The 17,996-nt window shown below is 43.7% G+C and overlaps 1 protein-coding gene across 1 annotated transcript; it reads right to left on the minus strand.

Moving 5' to 3' along the window:
- Positions 1–400: 400 nt before the first annotated feature.
- Positions 401–5,138, minus strand: LOC147228461 (aspartate aminotransferase, cytoplasmic-like). Its single transcript, XM_086156583.1, has 9 exons — positions 4,898–5,138; positions 3,226–3,407; positions 2,981–3,104; positions 2,737–2,849; positions 1,783–1,887; positions 1,541–1,691; positions 1,289–1,454; positions 1,070–1,212; positions 401–998 (listed from the first exon to the last, which is right to left on the minus strand). Exons 1-9 carry the CDS (start codon positions 5,004–5,006, stop codon positions 859–861), a joined length of 1,233 nt encoding a protein of 410 aa, XP_086012709.1. The 5' UTR covers positions 5,007–5,138; the 3' UTR covers positions 401–858.
- Between the last annotated feature and the right edge of the window lie 12,858 nt (positions 5,139–17,996).

Consider the following 17,996-nt stretch of genomic DNA (forward strand, 5'->3'; position numbering starts at 1 on the left):
GCTAACATAGGCTAACAAAGGCTAACATAGGCTGACAAAGGCTAACAAAGGCTAACAAAGGGAACTCAAATGGAGGAACGTCGGATATTTTCAAATGTTTATGTGAGCAGCAGCAAATCTAACGGTTAAATTGATCTATTCCTTATCGATTTGTCTTCCAGCCATTGATACTGATCCAACTTTTTGATTAAAATGCTGTGATGCAGGACGAGTGTTTCCACCTGTAGTACCTCCTCCGGTGCAGCAGGGGGCGCTGGCCCCGCCTCCTGGGGACGTTCCAGCCAATCAGCTCCGTCTTCTGAGGGGCGGGGCTTAACCCGGACGAGTCGGCTGTCAATCAAAGAGCGTCCGTCCTGCGGTTGCTACGGAAACCGGCTAGGAACGAGTCAGACGACAGGGAGTGTGTTTATAATTTATTCTCCGTCCACAGCATTTTAAAGCAACACCTGGCGGGTAAGACATAATACACTCACACACACACACACACACGCGCACACACACACACACACGCGCAAACACACACACACACACTTACGCACGCGGTGCAAAAAATCATAAGAGTGAAACCCCCCTCCGAGGTGGGGTTCACGGCGCCCGGACGTTTGGGCGGCGTTGTTTACATCACAGTATGGATACGGGTGGACCGCCGTGGCCAAGATGGCGGCCGGCGTGCAGCGGGACGCGAGGAGAGGCGGGACGAAGACAAGGGAAGCGACCGGCTCCGGTTTGCGGAGACGGCGGCGGTTGAAATGTGCGGCTCCGGGATCTTCTCCTGTGAAACGTTGCTCCTCAGGACACAGAAAGACCCTGCAGGACGTGGACCAATCAGGGGGCGGGAGTGCTGGGAGTGGGCGGAGTTTACTGGACCTTGGTGACGGCCTCGTGGATGGACTGGGCGACGTAGTCGATGTTCTTGGAGGTCAAGCCGCACATGTTGATGCGGCCGCTGGCCATCAGGTAGACGTGCTTCTCCTTGATCATGAACTGCACCTGCTGGGCTGGAGATGGAGCGGCGGCGTTAGAACGCCGACCTTCTGGAGGAGGCGGAGCTTCGCCGGCGAGGACTCACGGTTCAGGCCGGTGAAGCTGAACATGCCGATCTGCTGGGTGATGTGGTCCCAGGTCCCGGGCGTCCCCAGGTTCTGGAGCTTGGCCTTCAGCTGGTCCCTCATCAGCAGGACGCGGTCGGCCATCGTCTTCACGTTCCCCTTCCTGCTCGGAGGGCGGGAGATGTTCAGGATGGCGGCGGCGGGAAAGCGGCGGCGGCGCCCACGCGGCGAAGACCCACCACTCGGCGAAGAGCTCCGGGCTGTTCAGGGTCTTGCTGACGATGCGAGCTCCTTGGGACGGCGGGTTGGACCAGGTGGTCCTGACGATCTTCTCCATCTGGGACAGGATGCGAGTCAGGTTGTCGTTGTCCTCGGCGACCACCGTCAGGTTGCCGACCCTCTCGTCTGGTGGAGAGGGAGAAGGTTGCGGTTCGGCGGAGGCGGCGTTTGCGCGTGGAGGCGGCGGCGGCGGCGGCGGCGGCGTCGCTCACTGTACAGCCCGAAGTTCTTGGAGAAGGACTGAGCCACGAAGAGCTCGAAGCCCTGAGACACGAAGAACCTGATGGCCCAGGCGTCTTTGTCCAGGTCGCCCGAGGCGAAGCCCTGGTAGGCCGAGTCGAAGAACACGAACAGGTTCCTCCTCTGGACACGAAGAGAGCAGAACCCGCGTGAAGATGCGGAGAAACGAAAACAAAAGCGGAGAAGATACGTTCCTCCGCAAACGCCGGCTCACCTTCATGACCTCGGAGATCTTCTTCCACTCGTCCTGGGTGGGGTCGGTGCCCGTGGGGTTGTGAGCGCAGGCGTGCAGCACGAAGATCGAGCGCTCCGGAGCTTTCTGAGGAAAGATGGTGACGCCGCCGTGAGGTTCATCTAACGTCCGCACACGAACCAGTGGGTTCTTCATGTCGTCCAAGTCTTCCAAGTCTTGGAGATGTTTCAGACCCTCATCCCAGAGGGTTCTTCAGCTCCCTGTGAGGAGTTTCCAAGTGTAGCTGCCAGGGTTGTGGATGCCCTCACAGGTGGAAGAGGGGCTGAAACATCTTCAGACATTAAGCTAATATGAGGCTGAAATTGAGCTAACATTAAGCTAATGTTAGGCTGACATTAAGCTAATGTTAAGCTAACATTAAGCTATTGTTAGGCTAACGTTAAGCTGATGTTAGGCTGACATTAAGCTAAGGTTAGGCTGACATTAAGCTAATGTTAGGCTGACATTAAGGTGACGTTAGGCTGACATTAAGCTATTGTTAGGCTAACGTTAAGCTGATGTGAGGCTGACATTAAGCTGACGTTAGGCTGACATTAAGCTGACGTTAGGCTAACATTAAGCTAATGTTAGGCTAACATTGAGCTTATGTTAGGCTAACATTAAGCTAAAGTCAGGCTACGATATGCTAACGTTAAGCTGATGTTCGGCTGACATTAAGCTAACGTTAGGCTAACATTAAGCTGAGGTTAGGCTGACATTAAGCTAACGTTAAGCTGATGTTAGGCTGACATTGAGCTAACGTTAGGCTTACATTAACCTAATGTTAGGCTGACATTAAGCTAACATGAGGCTAACATTAGGCTAACGACACCACCAGCTAACAGTTAAAAGTGTCCGCTGTCTGTTCAGCTCATATGTTTTGGAGCCTGGAGTGGCTTCAGTGAAGGGCCTCCTGCAGGTCCGTCCCGTCCTCACCTCCAGGTCGTCCAGCAGCCCGCTGAGGTCCAAGCCCCGCTTGGCGGCGTCCCAGTAGTGGTATGGACGGATGTCCTTGAATCCGGCGTCGGCGAACACACTGTTGTGATTCTCTGCGATTGAAGATACAGAAATAAATCCCGCCCGTTCAGTTGTTTGTCCACGCCGTGTGGGAGAGCTGCTCGGGGTCTACCATTCGGGGTTCTTCGGGTTTTCCAGGGCGCTTTGGAACCGGCTCACTCACCCCAGGTGGGCGCGGACACGTAGACGGGCGTCGCTGTGTTGTTGACGCCGTTGTACCAACGCCGCAGGAACTCTGCGCCGATCCTGAGGGCCCCGGTCCCGCCCAGAGCCTGGACTCCTCCCACCTGGAGACGACACACTCAGATTATTTACAGTTTTCCTCCAGAATCAACGCTAATTTGGGTTTTCCCCGATTTTTGATTCTGGGGAGGGGTTCCTCCATTTCAGGAAGCGCCTGTGCCTGACCCGGTTCTCCTTGATGGCGGCGCTGTCGTCTCCCAGGGCGACCTTGGAGGAAGCGGAGCGGAATTCAGGCAGGCCGAGGATGGGCAGGTACTCGTGGTTGAGGCTGTCGTCCTCCACGATCAGCCGCTCCACCTTCTTCACCACCGGAAGCACCCAGGGCAGGCAGTCGTCGGTACGGTAAGCTGCGGGGGGGACAAACAGAGCCTTTCCTCAAACCAAAATATAATAAGCACTACATTTCGACCGGTCTGCGGAGGTTCTCGGTCGCCCTGGTCACTGTGAATTCTCGGTGAACTCTTGGAATTCAAGTCCAGTTGCCACGACAAGAAGAACTACATTTCAAGTTAGCATTTTTCTCAGGTTGAGATGCAGCAGAGAAGGTAACGTTTGAGTTATTTTGTCTCAGAAGCTCTCGTCGAAGAGCAGTATCACTTACTTTACCAGTGAGTCGTAGTTACTACCATTGACTCAGAGCCTGGATCAGTTTGCTGTCCTTTCTGGATCGTAAAGAAACACTAAACTAGATCTCTCACCCCCATGAAGGTCACCCCTCCGCAGCCCACGGTAAACAGTGTGCCACCAAAACATGCTAAACATGTGACTCCCAAGGAACTCGGATCGAGTGTGAGCCGGCGAGCTCAAAGCGCCAGGCTGTGACACACAGGCTGTAGAAATTATTCTAATCTTCATTTCTTGTATTTTCTTATGCCCGCAGTTTTTAAATTCAAGATTGTTCATGTGCGCCACACGTGGTTCACTCCTGAGTTTGTCTTCCTGCTACCTTCCTTCCTCCTAACAAAGATGCAATATTCCACTTATTTAGGGTGAAACTTGCAGTTTTATCAGCATTTAATTATTTCAAGAGTTTTTCCTTACTTCTGGATCAGGTGTTTCAGATTGAACATTTCTCTGTGGGGCCTCTTTGCACAGGAGGGGTGTCATACTTTTACTAACCAAGTTATATTTTATTATTAACGTTATTGTAAGATATTTAAATACACTGTAAAGGATCCCCTCGGGTTACCTGGCGGCCGAAGCACTGGCATGGCCAGTTGCATCACAAGGCAAATACGCATCAAATGCAGTGACTATCTACGTTAAAAGATGATTCTAATGAAAACCAAAGCCCACAACATTAATGTTTTGGTTTCCATAAAGTGGAAAATGTGGAATAATTCCACCTGGTCCAGAAAGTCATAACCACCTAAATGAATCAAGTTACACACTTCCTCTCATAAAGTCAGTGAAGTTCTTAAAGATGCTTTCACATTTAACGGAAGACACATATTTGTTGAATGTGGAGTTACAATGTAATTACACCAATGACTTTTTTTTCTAATTAATTTTTAATTGTGAAATCCCACATCCCTCGAGGCAGCACAGGGTCAACGACAGAATCCTGAAAGCTGATAGTAGCTTGCGGCTTGCTAGCTGGGCTGCTAGCTTGTGTGCGAAGGTCAAATTAAATTGCAGCGACGTTTAAATTGTGCAAAAAAGAAAAGGAGCGTCTCTACTCTGGGAGAGGGAGCACGGCACGATAATGACTGGCGAGAGGGCGGCCGGTGGCGGCTTATTTTGCCCGGCTAAGTCGCTGCCGTAGTCGGCTAAGCTAGGTTTAGCACTATCACTGGCACTAGCACTAGCACTAGCATCCGCAGTGACCCGCTCTTACCCCCGACTCCCAGATTCACTTTCTGCGGGTGGCTGTCCTCTCGGAAGTCGGCCGTCAGCTTGAAAACCGCCACCGGCGGTGCCTGAGGGACGTCGCTGAAGACGGACATGGCGGAGGTCGAACCCGGGGAGAACGAGCAGAGGAGACCGGGTACGGGGGGCGGCTACTTCCAGTAACGGGCCGGGCGAAGTGGAGAGAGACAGGGTTCACCTTCAGCCGGCTGCCTCCGGACAGAGATTTCGGATCGATGAACCGACCAATAGGAAGGTGTGTTCTAAATGACGTAACTCTGAAGTTGCCAATGGAAACATCGTATGCGTCGGCATCATAAATCACCGGCACAAACACAGAGGTATCGTATCGGCATAGGGAGTATTTTAGTTATACACTTTATATGGCTGTCTGATTTTTGTATCTATCTATATTTTTTGTGTTTCGCACGGTTAAACAGATTTTTTTATTTGTTCATAAAAACTACAAAAAAAAGGTATCAGTGACTAAGCTTCCGGAAGTAGACGCACCGGGGTGCCGCGTGTGCGCGTGCGTAAACGAAGCGGTACGAGCATCTCGGAAGTAGCAGGCGTTTAAAGATAATTGTGAAAATAGTTTTAAAATTAAAATTGTGTGGGTTTAATTTCTGCATATTCTCCTTACTTTGCTGGGCAGGTTTACCAATATAATTGAAACAAAAGTCATGGTTATAACCACTTTACTATTTTCATCTAAATAAATGCACTTGAAACATAAATTATATTAAATCATTAATGTGTGTGGTGCTAATTTCATGGTAATACTTATTTTTATTGCAATTTTAAAAGTGCACAAATTATATTTATAAGAATTCTATTTATACAAACGTACAAATTAATTATATTCTGCAATGCTTTACAGGAGACTGAGGAGTTCCTTATCAGATCAACATTAATAACTTATATATATATAAATATGTAATATGAAGCCTCACGTAGCTGCGTGTATCTTATCAAAACATGTACAAATGTACTATTTACTCTCGTTTTTGCAGCATTTTAATGAAACTGGACTCATAAATATATTCATTGTTGTCAGCATTATAATAAAAGATGTTAAAAATATGTGAAAGCCTACAATATGTTTTTTTTTATCAAATCATAGGGATAATTAATGTATACAAATGACTGGCTTCAGATAGAAGATAGAACAACAACCATTAAATAAATACAAAATTGCATTAAAGAGCATATTCCTAATAATGTATAACACAAATGGTGACTAATTGATGGGGAAAGTAGGGAACGTGCACAGAATAACGCGTTACAAAGAGTAAATATTTAGTAATCAAAATCACCACTAGATGTCAGTGTGTCCAAATAAATCACATTCAAGGCTTTTAAATACACAAATTGATCTTGTATTTACTTGCAGATAAAAAAGTTTACTTTATGTACTTTTATTAATGAAAAAAAGAGACTGGTTTTGAAAACAATAAATCAATGAACTGAATAGTTTGATATTTATCGTAATTTCTACTACAGACATTTATGTATATATATTTTTTTTAGTCTTATCAGTGATAATCTTTGGTAAGTGACATACTCACCTTCATTACCAGGTAAAAAATCCCACTGCTGTTTTAAGTATTAAGAGGTGTCCAGGTTTTCACTACTACTACTACTGCGTTTTCACTACTACTAGAACTACTACAACTACTACAACTGTTTATTCTGCTCCTGCTGTTAGTGTTACTACTTCTACTGCTGCTAATTATAATTAGCTTTGCTATTATTTCCTCTGCTACTACTACTACTACTACTACTACTGTTTGTACTGCTATTAGTGCTGCCTCCAGTACTACTGCTACTAGTACTTCTGCTACTACTACTACTTCTTTTAATAATTATGACGACAGTAACAACGTGAACGTAACATCAACAATGATGATAACAGCAACAATGCAAGTAATAATAGAAATGATAATATGATGATCATCCTCATAATAATAATTATAATAATGACAATGAGATGACAATAAATAATAATAATATAAATATGTTGATGTTGGCGATAAGAGAATTATGTGAAGAATAAAAACAACAACAATAATAAAAATATGTTGATGTTGGTGATAAGAAGATGATGTGAATAATAATAATAACAATAATAGCAACAACAACACAATAGTAATGATGATAATATGTTGATGTTGGCGATAAGAAGCTGATGTGAATAACAACAGCAAGAATAACAAAAACAATAATAATAATTATTATCATTATTACTTTTAAACAACAACGACAAAAACATAATAATAATTATCATTATTATTATTATAACCACAACAAAAACAACAACAACAACAACAACAACAATAATAATAATTATACTACTACTAATAATAATAATAACAGTAATAATAATAATAATTGCTCTAATTATGATAACTATTGTAAAAATAATAATAATTGTAAGAAGAAGAAGTGAAAAAATATATTACCATGACGACAAAATTTCAGATCATGTTTTAACAACATACTTTCTAGCAATGTTTGGCTGGACTTGAAAATGTCCAAAACACACACACTCACACACACACACACACACACACACACACACACACACACTCGCTGAAGCGTCCCTACCCAGTGTTACATTTCAAAGCCGAGGCTGCAGGACGAGGATGATTGAGCCAATTTGTCCAGGTGACGGGCGTCTCCGTCTGGCTGAAGGCCGGCGCCGCACCGAGGCTCCTCAGCCGGGACCTGGAGCGTGAAGGAGGGAAGAAAAGGACGAGCGCAAAACAACCGGCGGGGGGAAAAGAACCCCGGAGCAGGACTCGAGTTCTCTCAGGAGGCCAGAATTCACCTAAATCCCCCATTCACTCAAAGAGCGACAACGTTGTGGTGTCACAAGAATTGAAGGAAAGAGGGCAGAAAAACTATTTAAAGCTAAATGGTAAAATAAATGTAGCAAAAGCAGAGTTTTGAAGAAAATAAAACTGCAAATTTGCAAGATAATAACAAGTCCTGTTATTCTGTGAGAAAATAAAATACAACAAAATTGAAAAGATCAGGGAAAGACTCTGTGAGGTCATCAAACGAAGCGGCCAATCAGAGCGCCCGTCACTCGTCGACGTCGTGAAAACCATCAGCGATTGGTTGTCATCGCTACGGGTCCCGCGTGGTTTCGGGCCCGTTACCGGATGACCTCCGTGCACGTCGGCACGTGGGGACGGAGACGAGTCCCGGAGTTTCCCACGCCGCCCGAACGCACCGCCTCTGGGAAACAAACCTCTACTCAATAATCTGATTTCCTTCAGCTGTTTTCAGCTGCTTCTCCTCAGTCGTCGCCCAAATCCTGCACCAAGGCTCTCCGAGCACGCGTGTGTGTGTGTGTGTGTGTGTGTGTGTGTGTGTGTGTGTGTGTGTGTGTGTAACAAGGGCATATACGGGCCAAACCACCTGCATGCAGCCTCAAACACACCTTCTGAATTCCAAGGGCAGTTTTTCAGATGTTTTCTTTATCCTCCTTTTGAGCGCAGAGGAATGAGGAGTGTGTGTGTGTGTGTGTGTGTGTGTGTGTGTGTGTGTGTGTGTGTGTGTGTGTGAGCCACTGTACAACTGTATTTAGTAGGTTCTTGAAGGAGGAGGGGTGGTGGTGGTGGTGCAGCTCAGGTTCTCAGGGTGTTGGTAATTATCAGATTTACTGAGGCCTCCACAGAAGCAGAACACACACACACACACACACACACACACACACACACACACACTTCCAGCACCACCCCCAGGGTGAGGCGAAGCTGAGAGAGCCGTCAGTGGGACGAGTTGACAGGAACCCCCCCTCCACCCCCTGGGGGGGACAATAGCCAGCTCCGCTATGACAGCTGCTTAGTGGATGTCATGTCACACACACACACATACACACACACACACACACACACACACACACACTCGAACAAGCTCTAACACAAACAGAAGAAACACTGCACTAAAAGAGAAAAAAAAAGCCCACCCGTCTGAAGCCCTCAGAGGGATGTCAACGTGACGGAGGTTCCTTCAGCCCAGGACCTTCTGCAGCTCCTCGCTGGTCCACCAGGGCAGAAGACCAGGACCTGCTGGATGTTCTCAGCTGTGACGCCGGTGGGTTTGGAGAAAGAAAGGTGGAAAATAAAGGAAACGGCGGGAAAATCCAAAGATATCAACCTGTGGAGAAACTGAGAAGCACATGGAGACCATGATGCTTATTATATATAGTGATTTATTTATATTGTTATTTAGCCGCCACTATTTATATTGTTGTTTAACTGTCACTATTTATATTTTTGTTTAGTTGTCACTATTTATATTGTTGTTTAACTGTCACTTTGTTTATATTGTTATTTAGCCGCCACTATTTATATTGTTGTTTAACTGTCACTATTTATATTTTTGTTTGGTTGTCACTATTTATATTGTTGTTTAACTGTCACTATTTTTATTTTTATTTTGTTGTCACTCTATTTATATTGTTGTTTAGCTGTCACTATTTATATTTTTGTTTTGTTGTCACTCTATTTATTTTTTGTTTAGCTGTCACTATTTATATTGTTATTTAGCTGTCATTCTATTTATTTTGTTGTTTAACTGTAATTATTTATATTTTGTTTAGTCGTCACTATTTATTTTGTTGTTTAACCGTCGCAATTTATATTTTTGTTTAGTTGTCATTCTATTTATACTGTTATTTAGCTGTCATTCTATTTATTTTGTTGTTTAACTGTAACTATTTATATTTTGTTTAACTGTCACTCTGTTTATATTGTTGTTTAGTTGTCACTATTTATATTTTTGTTTAGTCGTCACTATTTATATTGTTGTTTAATTGTCACTCTATTTATATTGTTGTTTAACTGTCACTTTGTTTATATTGTTATTTAGCTGTTACTCTATTTATATTGTTGTTTAGCTGTCACTCTATTTATTTTTTGTTTAGTTGTCACTATTTATATTGTTGTTTACATCTAGTTGTGTATTTTTCACCCTCACTGTGTCTTGTTGCACATTGTCATCCTTAATGTTGTTGTTGTTTTGTTGTTGTCTATTTACCTGCTGTTTATTTATTCATGCATTTTTTTGTGTTTTGCTAACTCCTGTCTTCTGCCTTTCTATGTATATTCATAGTTATTTTATTTTTTTCTGATATTATAACTGTCCCACTGCTGTGACAAAGGAATTTCCTCTTTGGGGATCAATAAAGTTGATTTTATCCTATCTTATATATCGACGGCTGGAATGCAAAACCTCCTATCTGGAAAAAAAAAACACTTTTTTCAGGAAATTAAAAAAAATGTTTAATTTCATTACAGTATGGTCTTTGTTTAAGATATTCAAGAATATCTTATTGTTCACGGACGATATTTCTATTTTCTAATTAAAAAATACACGGCATGTATTTTTACCACTGACAATGAAGATAAGTGTTTTTTTTTCCTAATTTTTTCTGCTTTCTCGTGCACATCGGAGTTTTGTCATGACACATTTACGCAGGATTATCTTGCAGATAGACTGAAAAAATCGAAAAATTTGCAAATAGGAGGTTTTGCATTCCATACATCAATATATATATATATATATATATATATATATATATATACTGCTCAAAAAAATAAACACTTGAACAACACAATGTAACTCCAAGTCAATCCCACTTGTGTGAAATCATAGTGTCCACTCAGGAAGCAACACAGATTCATTTTGACTTGTTTTAAGGACATTACATCAAAGTTGGATCAGCCTGGAGTTTGTTTTTACACTTTAATTTGGAGTGTGATTCCTAATCCAGACCTCCATGGGTTGATATAATTGATTTCCATCGATCATTTTTGTGTGATTTTGTTGTCAGCACATTCAACTGTGTAAAGAGCAAAGTATTTCAGAAGAATATTTCATTCATTTAGATCTAGGATGTGTTTTTGAAGTGTTCCCTTTATCTTTTTGAGCAGTGTATATACATATATATATGAAGTGATAGGAGGAGGAGGGGCTGTGTTTGTTTTTTCCCACTGAGACGACGACACCTGAATGCAGCACGAGAGGCTCATTTTGCTAATGGACTCATCAGGAAAAACTCTTTTGGGAAAACGAGTCGAGATCCTCGTCTTTCTCTGGGGGTGAAACACCACCGACAGCTAATGGGCTGAGGTTTGTCAGTGTTTCCTCTGCTGTCAAACCTCGGCGCACAACAACTTGTCAGCATGGTGATTTACACTGCTGACCCTGCGGAGTGTGTGTGTGTGTGTGTGTGTGTGTGTGTGCACGCGCCGCGGCGTCTGTGTTGAGTCTGGTGATCCCCTGACAGGAAGTGATCCGTGTCGCTGTGTACACATCAACAAACACGACCCGGGTTTGCAAGGGAGGCGGTGGCAGACGGGGTCAAAGGTCGGCGTGGGAGTGTGTGTGTCTGTGTGTGTGTGTGTCCTGTCATCGGGCCGTTGAGTCGACAGGAGTGAAGCCAGAAGCGCTGGAAGCTGTTTTTGGTGAATGTGGAGGTTGTTGGTTTGAATCCCGAGAAGATGAAACCAGAAGGGGTTGGTTTCACCTCCTAAACCCGATCATCTAAGCCTGATCGCTTAAACCTGATCATCTAAACCCGATTTCATCTGAGCACAAACATCGAAACCCGATCACCTAAACCAGATCATCTCAACCCCATTTTCTGAACCTAATCATCTAAAACCTGGTCGTCTGAACCCAATTGTCTAAACCTGATCATCTAAACCTGATCATCTAAACCTGAACATTTAAATCCTGATCATCTCAACCCAACTGTTCAAACCCAATAATCTAAATGCGATTGTCCAAACCCAAATATCTGAACCCGGTCGTCTAAACTAGATAATCTAAACCCAAGTGTTTAAACCTGATCATCTGAATCGAAACCAGAACATCTTAACCTGATTGTCTGAACCTGATCATCTAAACCTGAACATTTAAAACCTGATTATCTCAACCCAACTGTCCAAACCCAAAAATCTGAACACGATCACCTAAAGCAAATCATCTAAACCCGATTGTCTGAACATAACCATCTAAAAGCCAGTCATCTGAACCCGAGCACCTAAACCAGATCATCTAAACCTGAAGATTTATAACCTGATCATCTCAACCCAACTGTTCAAACCTAATACTCATATCTGATTGTCTAAACCCAAACATCTGAACCTGATCATCTGAGCATGAACATCTGAACCCGGTCATCTAAACTAGATAATCTAAACCCAAGTTTTTAAACCTGATCATCTGAATCCAAACATTGAAACCAGATCATCTATACCCGATTGTCTGATCCTGATCATCTAAACCTGAACATCTGAACCCGATCATCTGAGCATGAACATCTGAATCTGGTCGTCTAAACTAGATAATCTAAACCCGAGCGTTTTAACCTGATCATCTGAATCCAAACATCGAAACCTGAACATGTAAAACCTGATCATCTGAACCCAACTGTTCAAACCCAATAATCTAAACCCGATCACTTAAACCAAATCATCTAAACCCGATTGTCTGAACTCAACCATCTAAACCTGAACATCTGAACCCGATCATCTGAGCATGAACATCTGAACCCGGTCATCTAAACTAGATAATCTAAACCCAAGTGTTTAAACCTGATCATCTGAATCCAAACATCAAAACCCGGAACATCTAAACCTGATCATCTAAACCTGAACATTTAAAACCTGATCATCTCAACCAAACTGTCCAAACCCAATAATCTAAACCTGATCACCTAAACCTGATTGTCTGAACCTGATCATCTAAACCTGAACATCTGAACCCGGTTGTCTAAACTAGATAATCTAAACCCAAGTTTTTAAACCTGATCATCTGAATCCAAACATCCAAACCTGGTCATCTAAACCTGATAATCCAAACCCGATCACCTAAACCCGCCGTCCTCCGGGGAACCCGTCCCCCTCGGCAGCTGCCGTCTCATCTTCCTCCAGACGCCATCAGATCCTGGACCTGAACGCCAAGGCCTCCCTGTTACCACGGCAACCAACTGCTGTCAAGGTCCCGCCTCCCTCCCCCTAAAAGTCAGCAACTTTTAAAACATGTCGGGTTATATATGTGTGTGTGTGTGTGTGTGTGTGTGTAGCCGAAGCTCCATCTCTTATTTCCACGGCGACCGTGTCTTCCTCCGCACATGCGTGGATATAAACAACATATAAACACGACACGTGATATATTTATGTACATGTATGATCTGTTTACTGTGCGTCGCTTTAAGGGACGACCTTGAAGCCTGACGAGTCCCGGCTGCAGCTGCGCGTGTGTGTGTGTGTGTGTGTGTGTGTTGATCCCAGACACTCGGGCTCCGCCGTAGCATTTATTTTGATGGGTAAAGTCAAACGGCGCACGGAAAAAAATAAAAGGAGGCGCCGCCGCCGCAGCTCGAGTCCATCCCGCCAACCGCTATTTACTCAAGGTCACGGTGAGGGTCACGCGTGTGCACGTGCATGCGTGTGCACGCCAGGGCACGGGCCAGCTGGCGCGCTCGCCACGCTAAACCCGAGGCGTCGCCGCGTCCCACTTCCACTCGCGCGACCCGGGGATTATGTGCAGGAAGCGGAGGCGATCGGTCATCATCGCTAGTCGGCACGTCTCCGCCTCCGTGGGTGGAGATGGCGAGGAAGAGGAGGAGGAGGAGGAGGAGGAGGAGGAAGGGCGGAGGAGGAAGCCGCCGTGCGTGGCGATCCGTCATAAACTATAGTTAGACGTGCACAGACGCGCCGCTTCCACTTCCCTCCACGTGAGTTATGGCCACTCGACGACAGCGCCAATAATAGGCTCCCATCTCCACGCTAGCTGCCGCCGCGACCTCTGCGTGACCTCTGCGCGACCTCTACGTGACCTCTGCGTGACCTCTGCAGCTCCCAGTCCGACCTGTGTCTCACAACATGAGCTAAAGGACGGTACTTGAATTAAAAGTTTTTATCCGCCGCTATTATAAACGTATTTAAAGATGGCGCCGCGTTTGCGGGTGCTGAGCAGCCGTGTGATTGGCAGGTGTCGACCCCGCCTCTTGCCTCCACCGCCCGCAGGGATTGGCTCCCGCAGATCGTCCGAACCCGATCATGTGATGCTAAAGCATCTGCACCCCAAGCTAAAGGCGTTAGCGGCATCATCGTTAGCAGCTACGCTAACATCTCTGAGAGCCAATGAGAACACGAGGCCTAAATAAGGATGTTTTCAAGATGGCGGAGGAACTATTAGATAATGAGATCGCAAATAAATCAATAAACTGATTCTGAAATTATTAATCAATAAACTGATTTGATCGAGGCGATCGCTACGCTGTTAGCGGTTAGCCACCAGAACGCATCGCGTGGGATCCCTTCCTAAGAAGGAAGTAGGCCCTTTGCCTCACACTAACACACACACACACACTGCGACTACTGTCAACACACACACACACTCAGCAGGTGTGTGTGTGTGTGTGTGTGTGTGTGTGTGTGTGTGTGCCCGGTCCTGGGGGAAGTTTTTGTGGTTTCCCACATCCTGCCAGCTGAGCTCCCAGGTGGACCGACAGGAAGCACTTCGACATTTTCTCCCGCTCGGCAGGAAGGTCACCCCCGAACCAGGGGGGTCAGACCGGGGCTGAGGGGGGCGGAGCCTGAGCGGGGGGGTCAAAGGTCAACCCGCCCTTTCTGCCGGGGGCTGTGGATCATTCGGGTAAAACCATTTTTCTTTTGAGGAACTATCAAAACGCATCAGGTGAACGTTCTCCTCGGACCAGCCGTCATGCCGGGGTGAAGGTGACTGAACGGAGGGGGCGGAGCTAACAAGGCCCCGCCCCTTTCTTGACTAAGGGGAAAACAAACAGCTAGCCCGACGCTAACGATGCACGCGGATGAGCTGATGGTTTTGTTGCCATGGTTACCAGATACCTCCACCACAGAAGCTGAGCAGTCCTCATCTTGGCCTCTTGACACACACACACACACACACACACACACACAAACACACACACACACACACACTTGGGAAGAGCTGAGGCTAATGACTTGTCCAACAAGCTCATTATCCGACACACCTGACTGGGTTACAGAGTCAAGATCGATTCGGGGGGGAAACTCGACCGCGCTGTGTGACACACACACACACACACATACACACACACACACACACGCAGCGAACACAATACACTCCTCACGATACTCAACACCTTGAAAACGAATTCTGGAATTAATTAATGTGTGCCACCCATATTTAAGCAATTTATCACACACACACACACACTCGCACACACACACACACACACACACACACTTGCATGCACACACACACACACATTGAATTCATTACATTTCAAATGCTCACCAATCAGTTGCATTTCTGATGTGACAAACAAGTGAAAATAAAGAAACATCTGGATGGATGACGTCACTGCCTGAAACCTGGAATAAGGAATCAAAACAGAACATAGTATTAATAATAATGATAATAATAATAATAACAATAACAATAAGAAGAAGAAAAAAGAAGAAGAAGAAGAAGAAGAAGAAGAAAAATTCATGTGAGCCAAAACAAAAATAATGATAATAATATTCACAAAAATATTGATAATGATGGCAATAAAAATAGCAATATTATAGTGGTGATATAGATGATAATTACCATTATTATTACACTACTAATAAAAATATTTTTACAATTTTTGCTGTTATTGTTACAACAGTAGCAAGAGCAGCAATAATAATAATAACAGCAATAAAAACAATAACAGCAATGATGGCAACTATAATAATACCATTATTACTACTGCTGATAATAATACTAATAGCATGTAGAGAAACAACAATCCAAGAAATGTGGTACTAAAATGAAACAAAGATATAATAAGGAACATAACAAAGTTGTTAAAATTATCTTCCAAAGATGAAATGTGAAATCATTTAAAAAGACAAAACTAATTTAAATAGTTCAAAAAAAAAAAAACTTTGAATGATAGCAGGAAAATTAAGAAAAGTTCAAGACAAACAAACATAAAGACGGGAAACACAAAGTGCGAAATAGAATCATTTGAACGAATCATCGCAACTTTAATGTTTTTCAAAAAAAAAGAAAAATCCTCAACAGTGGAAAAAAAAAAAACGGCAGAGGCGACGAGCTGTTTCCGGAAGCGAGAGGGAAAGTCAGCGCACGGCAGGAAGCCGCCATAAATCTCAAACCTTCCGGGCCGGCGTCCTGATGAATGGCCGGCGGCGTCGGGGGGGTCAAAGGTCAGGGGGGCTCCGGTCCGGAGGGGGGGGGCCTTCAGGAAACACCGCCTTCCACCGCCTTCCAACGGGGCGTCGACTGACAGTCAGGTCACGTCAAGTCAAGTTCAAGAAAGATAAGATAAGGTACGTTGACACAAGTCACGATAAGTCGATATTAGATAAGATGAGTTAAGTCAAGTCAGGATAAGATAACATAAGATAGGATAAGAAAAGTCAAGATAAGACGAGGTAAGTTAAGATGAGGTAAGGGTAAGTCAAGATAAGTCAATATTAGATAAGATGAGTTAAGACAAGTTAGGATGATATAGGATAAGAAAAGTCAAGATAAGATAAGGTAAGTTAAGATAAGGTAGGATACAATAAGATAAGTCAATGTTAGAGTTAAGTTAAGATAACGTAAGGGTAAGTCAAGATAAGTCAACATTGGATAAGATGAGAGAAGTCAAGTTAGGATAAGATAGGATAAGAAAAGTCAAGATGAGATAAGGTAAGTTAAGATGAGGTAAGGGTAAGTCAAGATAAGTCAACATTAGATAAGATGAGTTAAGTCAAGTCAGGATAAGATAAGGTAAGATGGGATAAGACAAGTCAAGATAAGATAAGGTAAGTTAAGATGAGGTAAGATACAATGAGATAAGTCAATATTAGAGTTAAGTCAAGTTAAGATAAGATAAGGTAAGATGAGGTAAGGGTAAGTCAAGATAAGTCAATACTAGATAAGATGACTTAAGTCAAGTTAGGCCAAGATAAGATAGGATAAGAGAAGTCAAGATGAGATAAGGTAAGTTAAGATAAGGTAAGATACAATGAGATAAGTCAATATTAGAGTTAAGTCAAGTTAAGATAAGACAAGGTAAGTTAAGATAAGGTAAGGGTAAGTCAAGATAAGTCAAGTAAATCAAGCTAAGTTAAGCTGAGATAAGCTAAGAGACAAGACAAGACAAGACAAGACAAGACAAGACAAGATAAGATAAGATAAGATAAGATAAGATAAGATAAGATAAGATAAGACAAGACAAGACAAGACAAGATAAGATAAGATAAGATAAGATAAGATAAGATAAGATAAGATAAGTTAAGATAAGATAAGTTAAGATAAGATAAGATAAGATACAGTGAGATAAGTCAATATTAGAGTTAAGTCAAGATAAGATAAGATAAGATTAGATAAGATAAGATAAGTTTCCCTGTTCACTTTATTGATCGCCTATCAATGGATTGATTGGCCTCCGTCTCTCACCAGCCGTCTCTTCCTCCGTCCCTCCATCAGACGTCCCATGATGGACCTTCTTCCGTCCATCAGCCGGAGGAGAGACGTCCCGGCAGACGACAGACGCCGAAGCTCCTCCTCCAGAAAACTGCAGATAAAACAAAAAGTTGTTGAAGAAGGAAAGCAAAGAAACATGAGTGAAGAAAAGCGAGGCGGCGCCTCGGAGACAAAGACCCAGACCTTCTTTGTTCGGGAGCTTCTTGTTTACTTTGGCTGGAAAAGCTTAAGAGGATTTTAGTCTCTGAGTTTTTACCTTAAATTCTCGTCCCTTAAAGGGAAAAGTCACCAAAATATTCATAAAATACGGCAGGAAATACACAACAAGTACTGAAAGTCACAGAATGCAATTACTGCAGTGCATTCAAAACACGCAGTACTTGCAGAAACTGCAGTACACAGTAAATATAGTAATACACAAATATACTGCGCATTCATGCAGTGTAGTACTCTGGAGTGTGTGCACACTGCTGTGCACGTGATGCATTCACAAAACACACGGATGGCAGTGTGTCGGAATTAAAAGTGGGAGGGAAGAGAAAAAAGAAAGGAGGAGGAAAAAAAAGAAATAAGTAAAAGAAAAGAAAAAT

The sequence above is a fragment of the Fistularia commersonii genome, chromosome 12 (genome assembly GCF_037954325.1).
Source record: "Fistularia commersonii isolate RoL2024-O1a breed Wild chromosome 12, RoL_Fcom_v1.0, whole genome shotgun sequence".
NCBI classification, from domain to species: domain Eukaryota; kingdom Metazoa; phylum Chordata; class Actinopteri; order Syngnathiformes; family Fistulariidae; genus Fistularia; species Fistularia commersonii.